At 38.7% G+C, this 17,734-nt stretch overlaps 1 protein-coding gene across 3 annotated transcripts in view; it reads left to right on the top strand.

Moving 5' to 3' along the window:
- ZFYVE28 (zinc finger FYVE-type containing 28) overlaps positions 1–17,734 on the top strand; it is a 199,205-nt gene that overhangs the window by 175,166 nt on the left and 6,305 nt on the right. The window contains exons 9-11 of one of the 3 annotated variants that reach the window (XM_072620033.1): positions 3,767–3,918; positions 7,076–7,192; positions 8,222–8,326. In XM_072620033.1, coding sequence (XP_072476134.1) covers positions 3,767–3,918; positions 7,076–7,192; positions 8,222–8,326 — 374 coding nt within the window. Of the gene's footprint in view, positions 1–3,763; positions 3,919–7,075; positions 7,193–8,221; positions 8,327–17,734 lie in introns of those variants that run through there. The other 2 variants (XM_072620032.1, XR_011969423.1) reach the window with 2 other exon arrangements.

Raw genomic sequence — 17,734 nt, 5'->3', positions numbered from 1 at the left:
TATTTATAAATTGTTTCTCTGATAAAAGTATTTCCAGGATAAATAAGAAATTGATTCAAACTTATAAGAATGCAAGCTGTTCTCCAATTCATAAGTGTTCAGAAATTATGAGCAGGAAGTTTTCAAAGGAAGAAATTAAAGTTATAAACTTCTAGACTCAAAATCACTAACAAATAGAGAAATACAAATGAAAACGAGTTCCCTCGCACAACCATCAAATTGGCAAAGATAACAAAGATGGATAATGACAGATGTTCCTGGGACTGGAGGAAAACAGGAACAGTATTACACTGTTGGAACGCTTTGAATCGGTCCAGCCTTTCTGGGAAGCAGTTTGAAACTATGTCCAAAAAGTCACTAAACTGTGTATATACTTTGACCCAGCATGACTACTTTGATCTCTTTGGGCCTTTGTCTTCTTGTTGTATGTGCTTTGTTCTGGAAATGACATCAGTGAGGTGATACCTTAACTTGCTTTAATTGAATGGCCAATAATAGCCCCAACCCCAACCCTCTGTGGCTCATTGTTTAGGTTTTGATGGCTTAGAATGAGTGTAAAGAAATAGCCTTTATCGCAGAGATTTTAAAGAAAGAGAAAAAGGACATCCATTAATAAAAAATATTTATAGCATCTCTTTCTGTAGTAGCAAAGAGCTGGAAACTAAAGGAATGCCCATCATTTGGGGAATGGCTGAAAAAATTATGGCACATGAATATGCTGGAATACTGTTGTACTATGAGAAATTACAAAAAGCATGGATTCAGTGAGACTTGGGGAGATATGAATGAAATTGATGCAGTGATTTGAGAAAACTAGGAAAATGATTTATGTAATCACAATATTTTGAAGGCAAATTTTTTTAGAGACTTAAGAATTCTGGCCTGGTGAATGACCAACCACAATTCCAGAGGATCAGCGATGATATATACTATTTTATTTCTGAAAGGTGATGGATGCAAGAAACAGAATAAAACATTAATTTTTGAACCTAGCCATTATGAAAATGTGCTTTGCTTGACTATGGATATTTGTTACAAGGTCTTTGTTTTTCTGTTATCTTTTGGACTGGGGCTTGGGAATGAGAGAAGATAAATGCTTGTTAATTGAGGAGGGGAAGGAAAGGAAGTGGTGATCACAAAGAGCCATAATGACTTCATCAAGAATAGGTCAAGTCAGACTAAGTTCATTTCCTTTTTGACAGCATTTTTAGACAGATGGCAAGGCATACTGGTAAAGAAAATACAAGACTGGTCTTAAGAGTGAGAAAGAGTAGGGTTCAAGTCCTGCCTCCAACATATGATTTAATTTCATTGTGTCATTTAAACTTCTCAGGGCTCCCAGCAACTTTCTGTGACAATAAATACAGACTAATTGCCAGTCTAAAATGGTGGAAGGAGTTTCTATAACAAAGGGAACTGCCTACACTAAAGAAATCATGGGCAGGCCACTTAAACTTTCTCAACCTCAATTTCCTCATCTATAAAATGGAAATCATAATAGCACCTACCTCACAGGGTTATTGTGAAGATTAAATAAGATAGTATATGTAAATTATTTTGTGGATGTTGAAAATGTTCCATAAATTCTAACTATTTTTATTAGTATTAAATTCTCAATCAAGTTTATTTTAAACTAGTCATTTCCTGTGATTCTGATTTTGTGGAGGAAGCATGCATCAAGCCTTCATAGCGTTGTAGAACTTGACAGAGCTTCTTGAGTTCATCAAGAACCCAGGATAACCTCCACATCTTGATGAGACATTAAAGTAGGACTTCATGGAGAGATTTATACATATCAGTACTTGATAAATATATGGTGAATGAATTATATGAGATGTTACCAGACTGTCACATAGGAAGACACAATCCCCAAAAGTCTCAGCTTTGGAAGCCTAACTTAGTGCCCTGGCCTATTGAAATGTAGTTCAGTATCACCTAGCATAGGTGACTAACCTCGGCATATAGCACCAGGACCTGATTTTAGGTGATGGTCTCATCTTCCTCCTAGCAATCATTTTAGGAAGATTTGAAGCAGTTTGGTATGGTATAAAGACTGAGGCAGTGTGACACAGCAGAAAGAACAGTAGATTTCGAGTCTGAGGACTTGGGTTCTAGTCATGGCTATACCATTTTCTGCTGTGTGACCATGGGGAAGTCATTATCTCTCTGTTCTTCTGCTTCTTTGTCTTTGCATTGATGAAGTTGCACTAAATGATCTCTAAGGTTCCTTCCAACTCCAAAAATCTATGATCCTGTGATTTACAGAAATGTAGCAAACTTTACTATTTTGACATCCATTCTTGTTTCCCATCACAGTAGAAAACCACCCTGTGTAGTAGAGAAAGGAAAAGAAACAAAGGGTTTGTATAATCCACAGAATTGATAACCACTGCCTGAATAATGTGTAATAATCCAAAAGCCTCAGGGGAATAGCTACCCAACAGGGTCTTATTTAAATTTTGTAGCTCTTTTCATGTCTAACAGTATTCTGTACAAAATAGATACTTTTTAAACTTTTCTTTACTCAGATGGTATGATACTCATTTTAGTGTTTAAGCAGCTGCAGTTGCATATTGAAACCTCCAGCTGACCTAATACTACTCATATTATAACCTGAGGGTACAGAAAAGCTTTCTCTGTCTCTTTTTAGTTTCCAGAAAGATGTACTAAGTCAAAACTGAAGGCAAGGAAGATATATAGGATCATATAAGTATAGCTGGAAGAGACCTCAGAAGCAAGGAAACTAAACATTCTGTGTAATGGTTTTTCTAGCTAACTCGGTTAAATAAGATGAAGCCACTGAAAGTCAAAGAGCCTCTCTCTCAACCTCCTTGTTCACCTTATGTGAGCTTACAGAGTAGTTAGTTACTAACTATTCCTTAGTTTCACCACAGTCACTTCTATGTCAATATCTGTAACATTGTGTCAATCTACAATTGTCATTTGATTTCAGGGGACGGTGTACTGCCAAAACTTCAGAATTCTGCTCTTGCTCCAGCTTACTGATAGTGGGATAATAAGGCCTTAGACAAATGCTCATCTTCTTCCTTTGGCTTTCTTACTTCGAGAATAAGGATTTTTAAATAATTTTAAAGATATGTGCTGACCAATATTGGTGAACTGCTTTGAGAATGCTAATTATTACAAATGTTGCATCTAGTATCACTTCCACCATAAATAGTTTTTAAAAAGAAAAAGGATGCTATGAAAAAAGCTATATTCAATACATGTATCTTAGAAAACCATTGATGATATAGCAGTCTTCCCATGTAAATCTTTTTAATTTAAATCACTTATTGTATGTCCTTTGTCCCTTTTAAAAAACATACAGTGAAATAAAGACTTCACTGAACATTTGATTGGAAAAAAAAGAATACAGATAGACAAACTGAGTGTTGCACTAGTATCCGTGAAATTTTTTTTAAAAAAAACTCAGAGGAAAACCCACAACTCATTGGGTGGATCCTCTAGGCAGGATGTAAAGAAAGACATAGGTAAGAATTACTCAGGATGAGATGGAATTGATGGGTTGCAATCTGTACCAGGAAAATGCTGATGAGATCATAGATCCATCAAAGTATTACGCTATCATCGTATGAAAATATTCATCGTATGAAAATATTGATGAGCACAGATCAATGCTTGTTTATACCACTTGGCAGAGATGGGCTTTCAACAGAAATAATCCGTGGAGTAAGAGATTATTTATCTACAAAGACAAGTGACTGTTAACCACCCTTCACCATATGTGCTTTTTGAACAGCAGCCTCAAGACAAGCTCTTGTTCCTCTGATGGCCCTGACCAGGAGGAGATCCAGCTGGCCTTACAGGCTGCGAAAAGGATTACAAGGGAAAAGATCAGATCCAGGTTTCCCAGTAGCAGTGACCTAATCCACCGGCTTTTTGTCTGCATATCAGGTAATGATCTCTGCATTTTGAAAAATTTCTTTGGATAAACTCAAGATAACTATTATTCATGCTTTGTTAATTCTCAGGGTGCTTGAAAATCTCCTAGAGAGAAGGTAGCTCCTCCTACAGTTTATAAGCTTTAACACTAGAAATTTTTTGTGGCACATTTTTTTTTTAAACAAGACCTAGAAGAAACTTGACAATCCCACCCAGATAGTGAGTGGATATGAACTGATAGATTATAAGGATTTCAGCTTGGCTTAGCCTCTTCCTAATATAGATAGGTGGTTACACATACCTAGCACCGGAGATGATTTTTAAATTGTCATTTACGTAATGTTTGAAAGTGAGTATACGATCACCAACCCACAATATGTGATGTGGAAGTCTGCCTCCTTAGGTGGAAGCAGTAGGGAGATAGATCCGTCAGCTCAATATGAGGAAAAACTTCCTAATGATTTTGGGTGTTCGGAAATTGAACAGACTGCCTCAGGAGGTAATAATAATAATGATAACTCACATTCATATGGCACTCTAGGATTTCCAAAGTGTTTTTCTTCACCACAGCCCCATAAGGTACATAGAATGAAAGTGTGGTTATCCCCATTTTACAGAGGGAAAACTGAGCGTTGTTCGATCAGCGAGCATATATTGTCTCCCTATTATGTGCCAGACAAAGATAAAAAGGAACTTATGTTCTATCAGAGGAGATGACATAGATGGATAGATAGATAGATAAGGAAGGAAGAGAGAGAGAGAGAGAGAAAGAAAGAAAGAGAAAGGAAGGAAGGAAGGAAGGAAGGAAGGAAGGAAGGAAGGAAGGAAGAAAGAAAGAAAGAAAGAAAGAAAGAAAGAAAGAAAGAAAGAAAGAAAGAAAGAAAGAAAGAAAGAAAGAAAGAAAGAAAGAAAGAAAGAAAGAAAGAGAGAGAGAGTATGGACTCAGTAAATACAAAGTAGCTAGAAGCCAGGTCAGGGTAGGGATCAGGAAAAGCACCATGTAGAAGGTCATGGGGTTTGAGATGATTCTACAAGGCAAAAGGGAAGAGAGTGCATACCAGGCATCTGTATATTACAGAGGGATGAAGGTGGGAGATTGAGGGCCATGTGTGAGGAACAACAGTTAGGCTAGATTATAGAGTACAGGAAGGAGAATAAATCTATAATGAGTCTATAAATGGGAGATCAGGGCCAGATGGTGAAGGGCTGGAAAGGCCAAACAGAGGAGTCTATATTTTATCATGGAGACAATGGTGACTAATTGGAGTTTACTGAATAGGGAAATGACATTGTCAGACGGATTTTAAGGAAAATGACTTTGGCAGCTGCATGAACTGGAGAAACAAGAGACTTGAGGAAACCGATTAGGCATCATTGCAGTGGTCCAGGCAAAAGGTGGTGAGGGTCTAAACTCTGAACTATGAGTAGAGGGACTGTGTGAGGAGCAAAGAGGAGGCAGATGCAAGGAATGTCACAAAGGTAGAAATAACAAGAATTGGCAGCTGGCTGGGATTATAAAGTGAGAGTGATTAACTGAGGATAATTGTGATGAGGTTGTAAACTTCAGAACCTGAAAGAATGGTGAAACTGGCTTAATTAGAGTGGGAAATCCTTTGCTGGGAGTTGTAGCTAATAGTGTTGATTAGGTAATGCAGTGAGTAGTGAAGAGTCTTGAATGGCAGCCTAGGTTTAGATGGAATAAGTAATGTCAGTTCGTGATAGAAATTCATTCTGGGGAGTGAACACACATTAGTGGTGTTTTAGAAGAATTCATTTTTCATCTGTGTAAGTGAAATTGATGAATGTAGCTACTAAAGTCAGGGGAAACAATAAGGAGGCTAATACAATAATGGAGTAGGAGGTAGAAGGCAAAAGCTTGCATGGTGGCAGTGGAAGTAGAATCAGAAGTTTTAAGAGCTGAAGCAGCCTTAGAAGCCTGTAATCCAGCCTCCTCTCTTTATAAAGGAGGGAACTGAGACCCACAAAAGTTGAATAACTTTAAACCCCAGTTACTTTGACCCCCCCCATTTTACAAATGGAAAAACTGATATATTATCATGAAGCATGCTTATGTTACTATGTATATCATGCTAACTAATTGGCATGTTGTGTCACTTAGGAGGGAGGCCTATTCCTTCTGTGTTTCCTAAAATGTCCTTTCCTCTCATTTCAGATTATCTAAATTCTACCCTTCTTCCCATCCTCTGAGGCCTAGATCAGATTGCCTGGTCTTCCTTGCTAGAAACAAACTGTCCTTCCTCTGAACTCTCATCAGACTGTGTACCTCTCTTATTTTCTAAATTTCTTCAGCTTTGTTGCATAGTTCTTACATATCTTTCACTACACTGTCAGACTCGTGAGGACAAAGACTTGCTCGTCTTTGGATATCCTAGGGTCTAGCTTGATTCCTGACTCATCACTGGTATTCCATTAATATTTCATGGATGGGCAGAAGCGTGAATGAATGAATCATGTAATCAGTGGTTCATTTGATGGGTAGTGAACAGTAGTTGAATTAGGATCAAGCAAGGGAAACTGCTGTATAGGTCAGAACAGGTAGCTAAAAGCTTCTGTTTTCTGCACAGCCCCTGTACCAGGTGCAAATACAGTCTCTACATACATATAACTGTGAGTATACATATGTGCATATACATATGTATACCCTCATATATGTTTGGAAGGGCATCTGGTCAGACCCCCTCATTTTACAGAGGCGATGGGTAACAAAAAGCCAGAGCTGGAGATTAGACCTGGGTCTTCTCAATCTAGATTCTGCATTTGTACCATGGTGCATTCCCCACCCTTATAGAATGATGGAAAGAAGGAAGATCATACCTTCTAACCTCAAAATGGAGAATGTTGCTACTTATGGGGGTCTGGATAATGTATTAGATTTTGGTTAATCAGATATCATGATTTTTCTTAATGGATCCATGGGGTTAAAAATAAAACAAGAATCTTTCCTTTCTCTCCACCCAGACAGATCATTCCCCTCCATGGGAATAGTGGGGACTCTTGTCTCCATGACTGTTCTAAGAGCATGTTATCCTTATGGTTATGAATTCAAAAATGTAATTTTTGAAACATCATGATAACACTTTATTTTCATTAATCGATTTGATATGAATGAGTAACTAGTCTTTGGTTTCTCCCCATCTATCTCTCCTAGGCGTTGCTGATCAACTGCAAACAAATTATGCAAGTGATTTACGAAGTATTCTTAAGACCTTATTTGAGGTTATGGCAACTAAGCCAGACACCGAAGATGGGGAAAAGTTAAAGAAAGGTAAGTATTGTGAATGAAATGTTTATTTAATAAATGGTTGTTGCAGTATCTATGACAGGAATTTGAGTCATACAGAAAATCATATTTTATAGCCCTTATTAAAACCATCTTCAGATGACAATGCTTTTACAAATAATAAAAATGTTTCCTCCATTAGAATGGGAGCTCTGAGAAGAAGGACTATCTTTTAAAATTTGTATTCCAAGCACTTAGTACAGTGCAGAGTGAAAAAAAAAGTCAGTGCAGATTAAGACTTAGTAAATGCTTTTTCATTCATTCATATTTTTAAGAGGTGCAAATTCTTTTAATTAGTATATCTATGTCTTCAAATTGTTCTCAGTTGTATTGTTTGAATCCTTATTTGACTATGAGACAGAAACACAATTCCAAGCTTTAGCCGTAAGAAAACATACAGCCACCTAGGACTGTCTCATGCTAGTTTCTCAAAACACTACATATATAGATAATGCATAAACATATAATAATGCTCATAATAACATTCATTTACATAGTATTTTTAGATTTACAAAGGGAGTTCAAATGTAATCACACTCATTTTGCAAGTGAAGAAACTGAGTTTCACAGAAGTTAAGTGACTTGGCTCAGTAGCATAAAGCTAGTAAACACCAGACCTTAGACTTGAGCCCAGATTTCCTAACTCTAAGATCATTTGTGTCCAGGGAAAGGATAGCATTTACATATCACAGACTTTCCAGGTTCAGTGAGAAGCAGGTAAGAAGATGCAAGGACCGGATTCCAACCCAGGTCCTCTGACTCCAGGTCCAGTACCTTTTTGCTACCTCACAGGGGCTGTCCTGAGACAGCATTTTATTTCAGAAGACACCCAAAATCTTCCTTTCATTCTAGTCCTCTCTAAACCTCTAGAGGGAGCTCTAACATGTAGGGTATCCATCCCTAGAGTTCAGGTAGTTTTTAACTCTTGACTGCAGGCTCCATTTGTTTGCTCAGAGGATGAATTTCTTATTGACACATATCAGTGTATTCAAAGTGCTGTGCTTTATTTTTCAGTAAATCAGAATTTAAGAAGTGCAGCTCTGGAAGACTGTGCCCTTTGCCAAGAAACAATATCTTCTTCTGAACTTGCAGCAAAGGCAAGAGATGGAGATTTTGAAGGTACTTGGGAAATTCTGTGAGATCCAAAGACGGAGATTCCAGAGGGTTGAGGCAATATTGGAATAGGGGACAAAAAGAAGAACAGTGTCCAGCTTCGTAAATATAGCTTAGTAGAAGCAACAGCAAAGTTCATAAATCTGAAATTTTAAGAAGTCTGTTGTTCAGTTCCTTTTCAGTCATATCCAACTGAGGTTTTCTTGGTAAAGATACTGGAATGAGTTGTCATGTCCTTATCTAGCTCATTTTACAGATGAAGAAACTGAGGTAGACAGGTTAAGTGACTTGCCCAGTGTCACACAGCTAGTAAATATGTGAGGCCAGATTGGAACTCAGGAAGATGAGTCTTCCTGACTCCAGGCTGAGCACTCTATCCACTGTGCCACCTCACTGCCCAAATTTCAAAAATAAAAGGTACTATTTTGATCTTCCTTATGAAAACTATAGTCTTTAAGCCACAGGTGATGCTGGAGAATAAAGCAAACTGAGCTATCGATCATCCCGTGAGCCAGAGGCCCTCCTGTGCATGGTAGGACCACTCACTGCCCCTTGCCTTCCTGTAGGCCCTAACAGGCCAGTCCTCTGGAGGGTTACTGCTTTCCCTTTATGAGGAACTCAGCCCTCTCTCTCTTTGTAGAGCAGTAGTTCAATTTCTTTTCAAATTCAGAACCTCACAAAATATCATTGCCTCTAGCAAAAGAGGAGAATGACATGTTCATGCTTTTCTCACTTACAGCCTGAGGGTAATTACCAGCTCCCATTTTAAACCGGAAACATATTGATCTCAGTTTCTTGCTAGGCAAGCAAAGTATAATACCAGCCTCTGCCACCAGCCCCTCTTGCCTCCTCCCCTCTCCTCCCCAAATGTCTTATATTAGCTCCAAGTTCCAAGACCTAATTCTGCCGACCAGATAGTCTCTTGTCTAGGAACAAGGAATGCTTGATCTCCCCTTCCTCTACACACAAGATCAATAAGTAAATTAGAAATGTTCAGGTATGTTGGCTGATATTTTATATCACTATTAAAAAGCTTGAAAACCAAAGAATGCATTTAAAAAGAGACAAAAACTGAAAAAACTAAAGTGAGCAGAGAGCCCTTAGGGACACTGGGTTTCCTCTCTGGAGGAGTTGGGAGGTGAGAGAAGAAATGCCTGAGCTGCTTCTCCTCCTCTCCATCCGCCATGAGCCCTTGGTGTGCACTGGACTATAGTTTGTGCTCCTGGGGTTCTGCACTGCTCCTCCCACAATCCCAGCTGTTTCTTCCTCCTGCCTCACATCTCAACTGTGACAACCTCTGCCTCCTTCCTGCTTGTCTAGCTCATTTGGCTTCTTTCATTTCCATGTTCCTCTACTCGCAAGCCCCTTCCCCCATGGTCAGCTTTAGTGGTATTCTGGGTGGTCAACTTCCAGACCTGTGTCAGAAACCCCTTTGGGGCTTAGAGACTGCTGAAAAGGAACACTGCCTGCCATCAGACAGCCCCATTTGACCTTACTCTGTGTCAAAGCCTTTTGGCAACTCTCCAAAAAGTGGGTTACATTCCTTCCCAGGGCTAGAATGTTGTGAAAGAGGGAAAAGTAATTCTGGAGAGCAAACAGCACCTGAAAACCAGGTAGGAAACTGGCCAGATGGAAACCGGACTGCTGAGAATAAGGCCAGCTTGGCCTGTAGCAGTCAGACTCAGGGTAAATTGTTTTGAGTTTTCAAAAAAGCATTAAAAAAAACCCTCAAAAACCAGAGAGGCCTACATTTGTTCCCTTGGCTCCTTGAGGATAGGCTGGTGCTGACCGCATTAGCATGGCAGCAGTTGGCGTGCCATAGATAGGGAGGTTTTCATGGCACAGAAATACCTCCAAGGTTAATGACATGCCTGGGGCAGGAAATAAACCCAGAATTTTTAAGCACTTTGGACAGTTTGGCAGAACTGAGCTGTTCAAGATGTTAACTTAAGAGAGCCCCATTCCCAAAATGCAGAGTTCCTCCCTCCCTCTCCAAATCAGTGCACAGACCACTAATGGCTTCTTCACAAAGACTGAATTTTCCTTTGCCTGGCACTGCTACTGAATCACCTCGGCCCTACTATGATCCAGCTCTCCAGGGTTCCTCAGTGCAGTTCTGGGCGTGAGCCTAGCCATCTTCAACGAATCTCTGAAAGACAATCTCCTGGTTTTACTGCTTCCACGTCCGGTGCTACAGAGAGATGTGATACCTTTTGATAAAGAGCACTGTCATTCAATTTCCTCTTGGCCCTGCTCCATGTACATGTGTGCCAGTAAAAAGAAATGCACTAATGTGGCATCTGGCATTGTGGAAATGCATACAGCTGAACAACATAAACAGTTTGGAGACCGGAATAAACTGGCCTTAATTCATAGGTTATATTTAATTTTGCAGAGGTAGGCAATGATGAGGTAGTAGAGTAAACTAGAAACAGCCCTGTTCTTGCTTTTGGAGTCAGAAAGCCTGGATTTTATTATCATTTCTGAAACTCACTGTGTGAAATAGGCAGATCTGAACCTGTTCTTCATCTCTAAATGAGCAGTGAATTCAACAATTTCTAAGATCCCTTGTAGCTCTAATTCTTATGATCTCATGATATTTTCTGGAAATCATTTTTTTTAAAAAATCAGCCCCGCTGGTGAAAATTTAAAGAGAAAGCTACAATTCTCTGCAGATTTTCCCTCGAATTGCAAATTGATAAGTTAGGAAGCCACAGTAAGTATTGGGCATTTCACCTGCTCTGTTTTTAACCAGGCATAAGCTCTTGGTGTCTGCATGCTTAGAGCTATGCACAATTAAAATCTTGCTTTGGAAAGACTGATCTGGTGAGGGTACCTACCCACTAAATGCCGGAGAAGAAATAGGTACTCCTTAGTCCTAATCCTATTAAGTCACGGAAGAGTCACGGTTATCTTAAGAAACTGAAAGGATAATTCTAACATATGGGAAATTATATCTGTGTTATCAGGTAAAGTTGTAGGGTGGTTGGGGAGGGAAGCAGACAGTATACATTTTTTATGTAATTTACAGCAGTCAAGACAAAAGAGGTCTTTTAAAAAAAATGCCCTAAAAGCAAATGAAGTTATATTGCTGTGCTGTGTGCCAGAGATAATTTTGTTCCTCAGGCGTCTTTGAAATTGCTATGATTTTTTTCTTTCCAGTAAACAGAGTAAAAGATTTTCCATGCAATTTCTCTGAAGAACAACATTAATCCATTTAAAAGTGTAATTATATAAATATGAAAAAGCTTTTTGGAGAGAATAAGATGTCTAGGCAGATAAAGTTGAAAATGACTCAATAATTTCCAATTAATTTTCCTATTGTGCTGGGATCACTGAAAGGCAAAATACTGGAGGGCAAAAATGTCCATTCTAACATGTCATAAGTCAGTCTTCTTTTGAAAAACAAAACATGAATATGTTTTCAAGTAAAAACTGAGGATTTTTAGCTCTGAGATAGAGGCTTTCTTTGGCACATTGCAGCAACTTGAAGTACTGCCTACCACTCTGATTTGGATGTTTAATAAAGAGAGGCATTTGTATTGATAGTTTTCTGCTAAGGAGACACCTAGGAGAATATGGAATAGCAGTGACTTTTGAGAGGAGAATTAAAATCAAATCTTGCTGATGGGCTGATCATTTTTTCTTCTTGCCATATTCAGTATTGTCATTCTCCAAGCATACATCACTGGATCTCAAAGTTAGAAGGGACATCAGAGGCCACGTAGACCAACCCATACTTAAACACCAAACAAGTGGTCATCCAGGCTTTTCTTAAAGATCCCACTAACTCTGAATGAGACACATGCACTAGGAAGTTGTTAAGAAGGTAGGTTTTTCCTTAAATCAGACCTTAAATCAAAGCCTCTTTATACCTCCCATTCTTTGCTCTTAGTTTTGTTCTGAGACCAAACAGAACAATTGAATCCCTCCTCTTTATGTCAGTCCTTCAACTACTTGAGTTCTGCTCCTGTGTTCCCCCAAGTTTTTTCTTCTCCTGGTTGCCCTTCTCTTAATGCTGTTCAGCTTATCAAAATCCTTCCTAAAAAATGTGTTGCCTAGAACTGAACATTACAGTGGTGGTCTGACCAGGGCAGACTGGATCATCATCTCCCTAGTCCTTGACACTATGCCTTCCTCACTCTACATCCTAAGATCTCGTTATTTTGGGGGCTGTCACATCACCCAGTCAGCTCATATTGTGCTTGAAGACAACTAAAATCATTTTATGTCTACTTAGCCCTCTTCCATCTTGTACTTATGGTGCTGATTTTTTTTAACACAAATTGAGACTTTATACTTGTGTCTTTTCAATGTCATCTTATTAAGTTCAGCTCAGTATTGGAGGCTATGAGATCTTTTTTGGAACACTATGCTGTCATTGAGTGTGTTATCTGAAAATCTGGTGAGCGTATCACAATCTACACCTTTATTCAAGTCAGTAATAAAAGTGCTACAGAGCCTGATGCCAGGCACAGATTTCTGAAGCTCTCCACAGAAAGAGTGCCACTTCTGAGATGACTGAACACGTTAATGGTTGCTCTTCAAATTCAGCCATTTCTTTGCTTCCTAATCTACCAAAATGTACTATCATCTAATCTACATTTCCTTTCTATGAAAATAATGTGAGAGATTTTGTCAAATATTTTCCTATAATTTAGGTAGCTTTAGCCACCATCCTGATCTACTAGTCATATAACCCTGCCAAAAAAGGAAATAAAGTTATTTTGAATGACCTTCTCCTACTGAAGCCAAACTGCCTCTTTATGATCACAACTCTATTTTTCAACATTTTCACTTACAGTTTCCTTAATAATTCCAGAATTTCACCAGGAACTGAAGTCAGTCCCACTGACCTGTATTTTTATAGACTCCACTCTCTTCCCTCTGGGAAATCAGGACAAGCTTTTACCACTTCTCCTTTCCTCCACTTCCCCCTCCTCTTTCTCTCTCTCTCTTTCTCTCTCTCTCTCTCTCTCTCTCTCTCTCTCTCTCTCTCTCTCTCTCTCTCTCTCTCTCTCTTTCTCTCTCTCTCTCTCTCTCTCTCTCTCTTTCTCTCTCTCTCTCTCTCTCTCTCTCTCTCTCTCTCTCTCTCTCTCTCTCTCTCTCTCATGCATATAAGCTATAGCTCTTCTCCTTTTTATAGTCAAACCCTTAGAAAAAAGCCATCAACACAATTTCAGCTTTGCTCTTCAAGGTCACCAGCTACTAAATCCAGTGGATTTTTCTAAGATGTTATTCTACTTAACATCTACCTACATCTTAAAATCCTTAGCCTCCTTCAGAGCTTAGCTTAGGTGTCCCTCTTAGAAAGCCTTTCATTTTCCCCAGAGATGTCAAACTCTGACCTTTGTGTTTATTTACTGTTGTATGCATTGTATCCTTCCCCTTTTAGAATATAAACTTATTGAAGTCAAGGATTCTTTTGTTTTTACCTTTGTCTTCTCAGAATTTAGCACAGTACTTTTTATAGAGTAACTGTATAATAAATGTTAGTTGAATGGAATTAAATTGACTAACCACACTAAACTGCCCAAGGAGAAATTGGGATGGACTGAGAAATATCTGGGGCCTTGGCTTGAAGTTCTTTTACCCTATCAGTATATTCCAGCCTTGCCTTCTTTGACTCTGAGGCATCTTAAACCAGCTTCCATGGAGAGATTTACCATATATTCTACCCCCTTCTCCACCCCCCATGTATAAACCCCCCATATATTTTCTGTGACCTTTGATCTGTCCTCATTGAAATAAGAAAACTCCTAGAACCCATGAAGTCATGTTTTATAACTGACCAGAGGGGGTCACTGTAGCATTGCCTATAGCTTAATCAGAGCTATTCTGCACAGCTCTTGGCCCTACATGTCATGGGACCAAAAATTGGTAATAGAGCCAAGATTATGCTTTGGCAATGCTGAGGACCTCTGCGAGGGTCACCATCTGCCCCTCCGCAGGCCAGCCTGGCCAAATCAAGTTTAATTTGTTCCTTCCTGGAAGTTGAGTTAAATGCATTTAACCGACCCTTTTCCACCACTACCTTTGAAACAAAACATGCTAGACTTGATTTTTATCTTAATAAAAAACTGACTTTTTCTTTCACTTTATGTGTTTTGATAAATTGGAATTTCTTTGGGGCTGTTTAAAAATCATCCTTCCATATGTTATCACCATATTACTAGTAATTTTTTAAAAATTATTTGTCTTCTGTTTACCTAAAATTTTTAATAATTTTCCACTATCATTTCGATTCTTTTATCTAAACTTTTTAATTAAGTAATTATCTTTCTACTGTTCTGTCCACGTTTTCTTCCAATACTGAGGATTTCTCTCTCATTAATTTAATGGTGCTTAAATTATTGTTTTCTATTAAATACTCTTTTTCTGCCTTTCACATTTGAATAATAATTTGCTCTTAGCCTATCAGTTCACATAGTCCTCTCCTCTCCTCTGTATTTGCTTTCCTGAGCACTCAAATGACTAAGCTTTCTCCCTTGCAGAGCCATTTGGCATCAAGATAGAATTCTTCTTCTTTCTGATACATACTTTATTCTGCTTGGCTGATCTCAGAAGTCCTTATAGAGAGGCTTCCTGAGACTGGGGATTCATATGTTTCCATTTTTTCTGCACATAGAACTTATGGAGCTTAGTGGCTTGGGAGCAAACAAACAGAAAAAAAAAACAGAAACAAATATAGTCAGTGTTCTACGGACACAGCTTCCAGTTCTGTTCTGGGATGATACTGGCAAACTAGTTCACAAAGCTGGCTGCATTTCATATCAGCTTTCATTTTATCCTCTTATAAACAGAAATTTTGCACAGTATTTTTGAAAATTTGTTGCAGAAGAGTGGCTGGGAGCCCATCTCATCATTGTTAGACTTAAAAATATACCTGCCACAGACAACATAGTTTCCTAAAAAGGTCTGGGATAGAGCATTCAAGAAACAAAGCAGGGTCAAAAGAATATAGAATACTACAAGATTAATCATTTTAGAGTAACCTTAAAACCCCAGAGTTAGCTGCTATTTCCCTCACAACAGAGAAAGAGGTGATGGCAATTTGAAAAATTCATCAAATATTTTAAATGTCTACCATGAGTAGCAGAGCATGGTGGAGTAGAAAGGGTACTGGGGCTGATGTTAGAGGACCCATGTTCATCTCCTCTCTCTGACATCATCTGTGTGCACTTGGGCAAGTCTCTTAACTTCTCTGGGACGCAGTTTGCTTGTGTGAAGTGGAGATAGTCTCTCTAAGATGACTCCCAGCTCCAAGTCTATGAGCACCATGATAATCACTGATGGAGGTATAGAATGTGTCCATTGCCCTCATGGAGAATAGAAGCTGGTAAGGAGCATGAAATGCATACTAAAAATCATTATAATACAAATTAAAACAAGATAAGGACGCGAGAAAAGTACAAAGTATTATACTAAGTCTTATGAAGGAAAGGGGTTGGGAAAGAAAAGTGACTTATGAACTATGTCGTTAATGATGAGGTAGAATGTCAGCAGGTAAAGATTTAGGGAAAAAAATGAAGGGACCTGAGTAGGAGGGAATTACAACCACAGAGTTTCAGAAGATTGTGGAGGGTCACGAATGCCAGGCTAACAAGTTTGAACTTTTTCTTAGATAAGCAGCCAGGAGTCAATGAAATGTTTGGAGCAAAAGAGTAACATAACTCACATTTACATAGCCCTTTAAGGTGAACCTTCTTCACCTGCTGATAATCACATTAGTTGTTCATGGACTAGGAGAAGTAATAGATAGGGACGAGTCAAAAATAACACAGAAGCTTGAAACATGAGAAGAATGGGTGAATTGTGGTGCAACTGGAATAAATGATAACGTTAGGAGGGATGGATTTTGATGACTGGGTTAGCACATAAGGATTTTAAGGGATCCTCAGGAAATTCAGGTAGGAGTTTGGCTTACAGGTGGTTGAAGATGTGAGCTTAGAGCTTAGTAGAGATCTCAGGGTTAACTCATAAATCTGTTGAGTAAAAAGAGAGGAAAAAGACTGAGAACAAAACCCTGTAGACCATCCCAGAAGATAAAGGAGCCAGTAAAGGAGGCAGAGAGGGGAGATTACAAAGAGAAAGGGAAAACCTCAATATATAGGCTGTCTCTGAAGTTAAGGGAGGAGAAGGCCAGAAGGAGGGGATTATCAAGTGACAGACACAGATGTTAAGGAGGATAAGGACTGAAAAAAAGGCAGCCAGATTTGGAAATCACAAGGTCATTAATGACCTTTGAGAAAACAGTTTCAGTAGATTAATGTGGGGGGATTCCAAATTGCAGAACACTGAAAATATGGATAGTGAGGAAGTAGAGACGTTGGTAGAGTATTCTTTCAAGGATAGCAAAAAAAAAAAAAAAATGGAGAGAGAGAGCTTTGTAATAGTAGAGTCACTGAAAAAGTCTGTTAGAATTGGGAAAGCCTGAACATGTTTGTAAGCAAGTGGGAAGTAGCTAGGAAATGAGGAAGAACTAGATACAATGTAGTACAAGACAAGATAGTATGGTACAAGATAAAATAGTAAACATTTATTAAGCTCCTGTTGGGTACATAACTCTGTGCTAGGTGCTGAAAGAAATACAATTTAGTTAACTCATAGTCCCTGCCTTCAGGGAGCTCACTGTCTAAATAGGCATACTTAAGAGATACTGCAAGTTCAGTCCAGACCATTACAATAAAGCAAGTCATGAATTTTTTGGTTTCCCAGTTATATTTATACTATACTGCTGTCTATTAAGTGTACGATAGTATTATGTCTAAAAAAAATTAATGCCTTAATGAAAAAATACTTTATTGCTTTAAAAAAAAATGCTCACCATCATCTGAGCCTTCAGTGAATTGTATTCTTTTAGCTCGATGTTGATGGCTGACTGATCAGGATGGTGGTTGCTGTAGGTTGGGATGGCTGAAGCAATTTCTTGAAATAAGACAACAGTGAAGTCTGCCACATGGATTGACTGTTCCTTTCACTTGAACACTTAGAGGCCATTGTAGAATTATTAATTGGCCTATTTTCAATATTGTTGGGTCTCAAGGAATAGGGAGGCACGAGGAGAAGGGAGACAGATTGGGGGAGGGGGGCTGGTCAGTGGAGCAGTCAGAACACACACATACACACACATTTATCAATTAAGTTCACCATTTTCTGTGGGTACATTCATGGTGCCCCAAAGCAGTTACAACAGTAACATCAAAGATAACTGATCACAGATCACCACAACAGATATAATAATGAAAATGTTTGGATAATAATGAGAATTACCAAAATGTGCTGCAGAGACAGAATATGAGCACATGCTGTTGGAAAAAGGGTGCTGACAGACTTGCTTGAAGCAGGGTTGCTTACAAACCTTCATTTTGCAAAAAAAAAACAAAAACAAAAAACCAAAACAAAAAATGCAAT

Source organism: Notamacropus eugenii, chromosome 6 (assembly GCF_028372415.1).
Source record: "Notamacropus eugenii isolate mMacEug1 chromosome 6, mMacEug1.pri_v2, whole genome shotgun sequence".
NCBI lineage: Eukaryota > Metazoa > Chordata > Mammalia > Diprotodontia > Macropodidae > Notamacropus > Notamacropus eugenii.
Note: the sequence above shows the minus strand (reverse complement) of the source record. Positions and strands in the feature narration are given on the sequence as shown.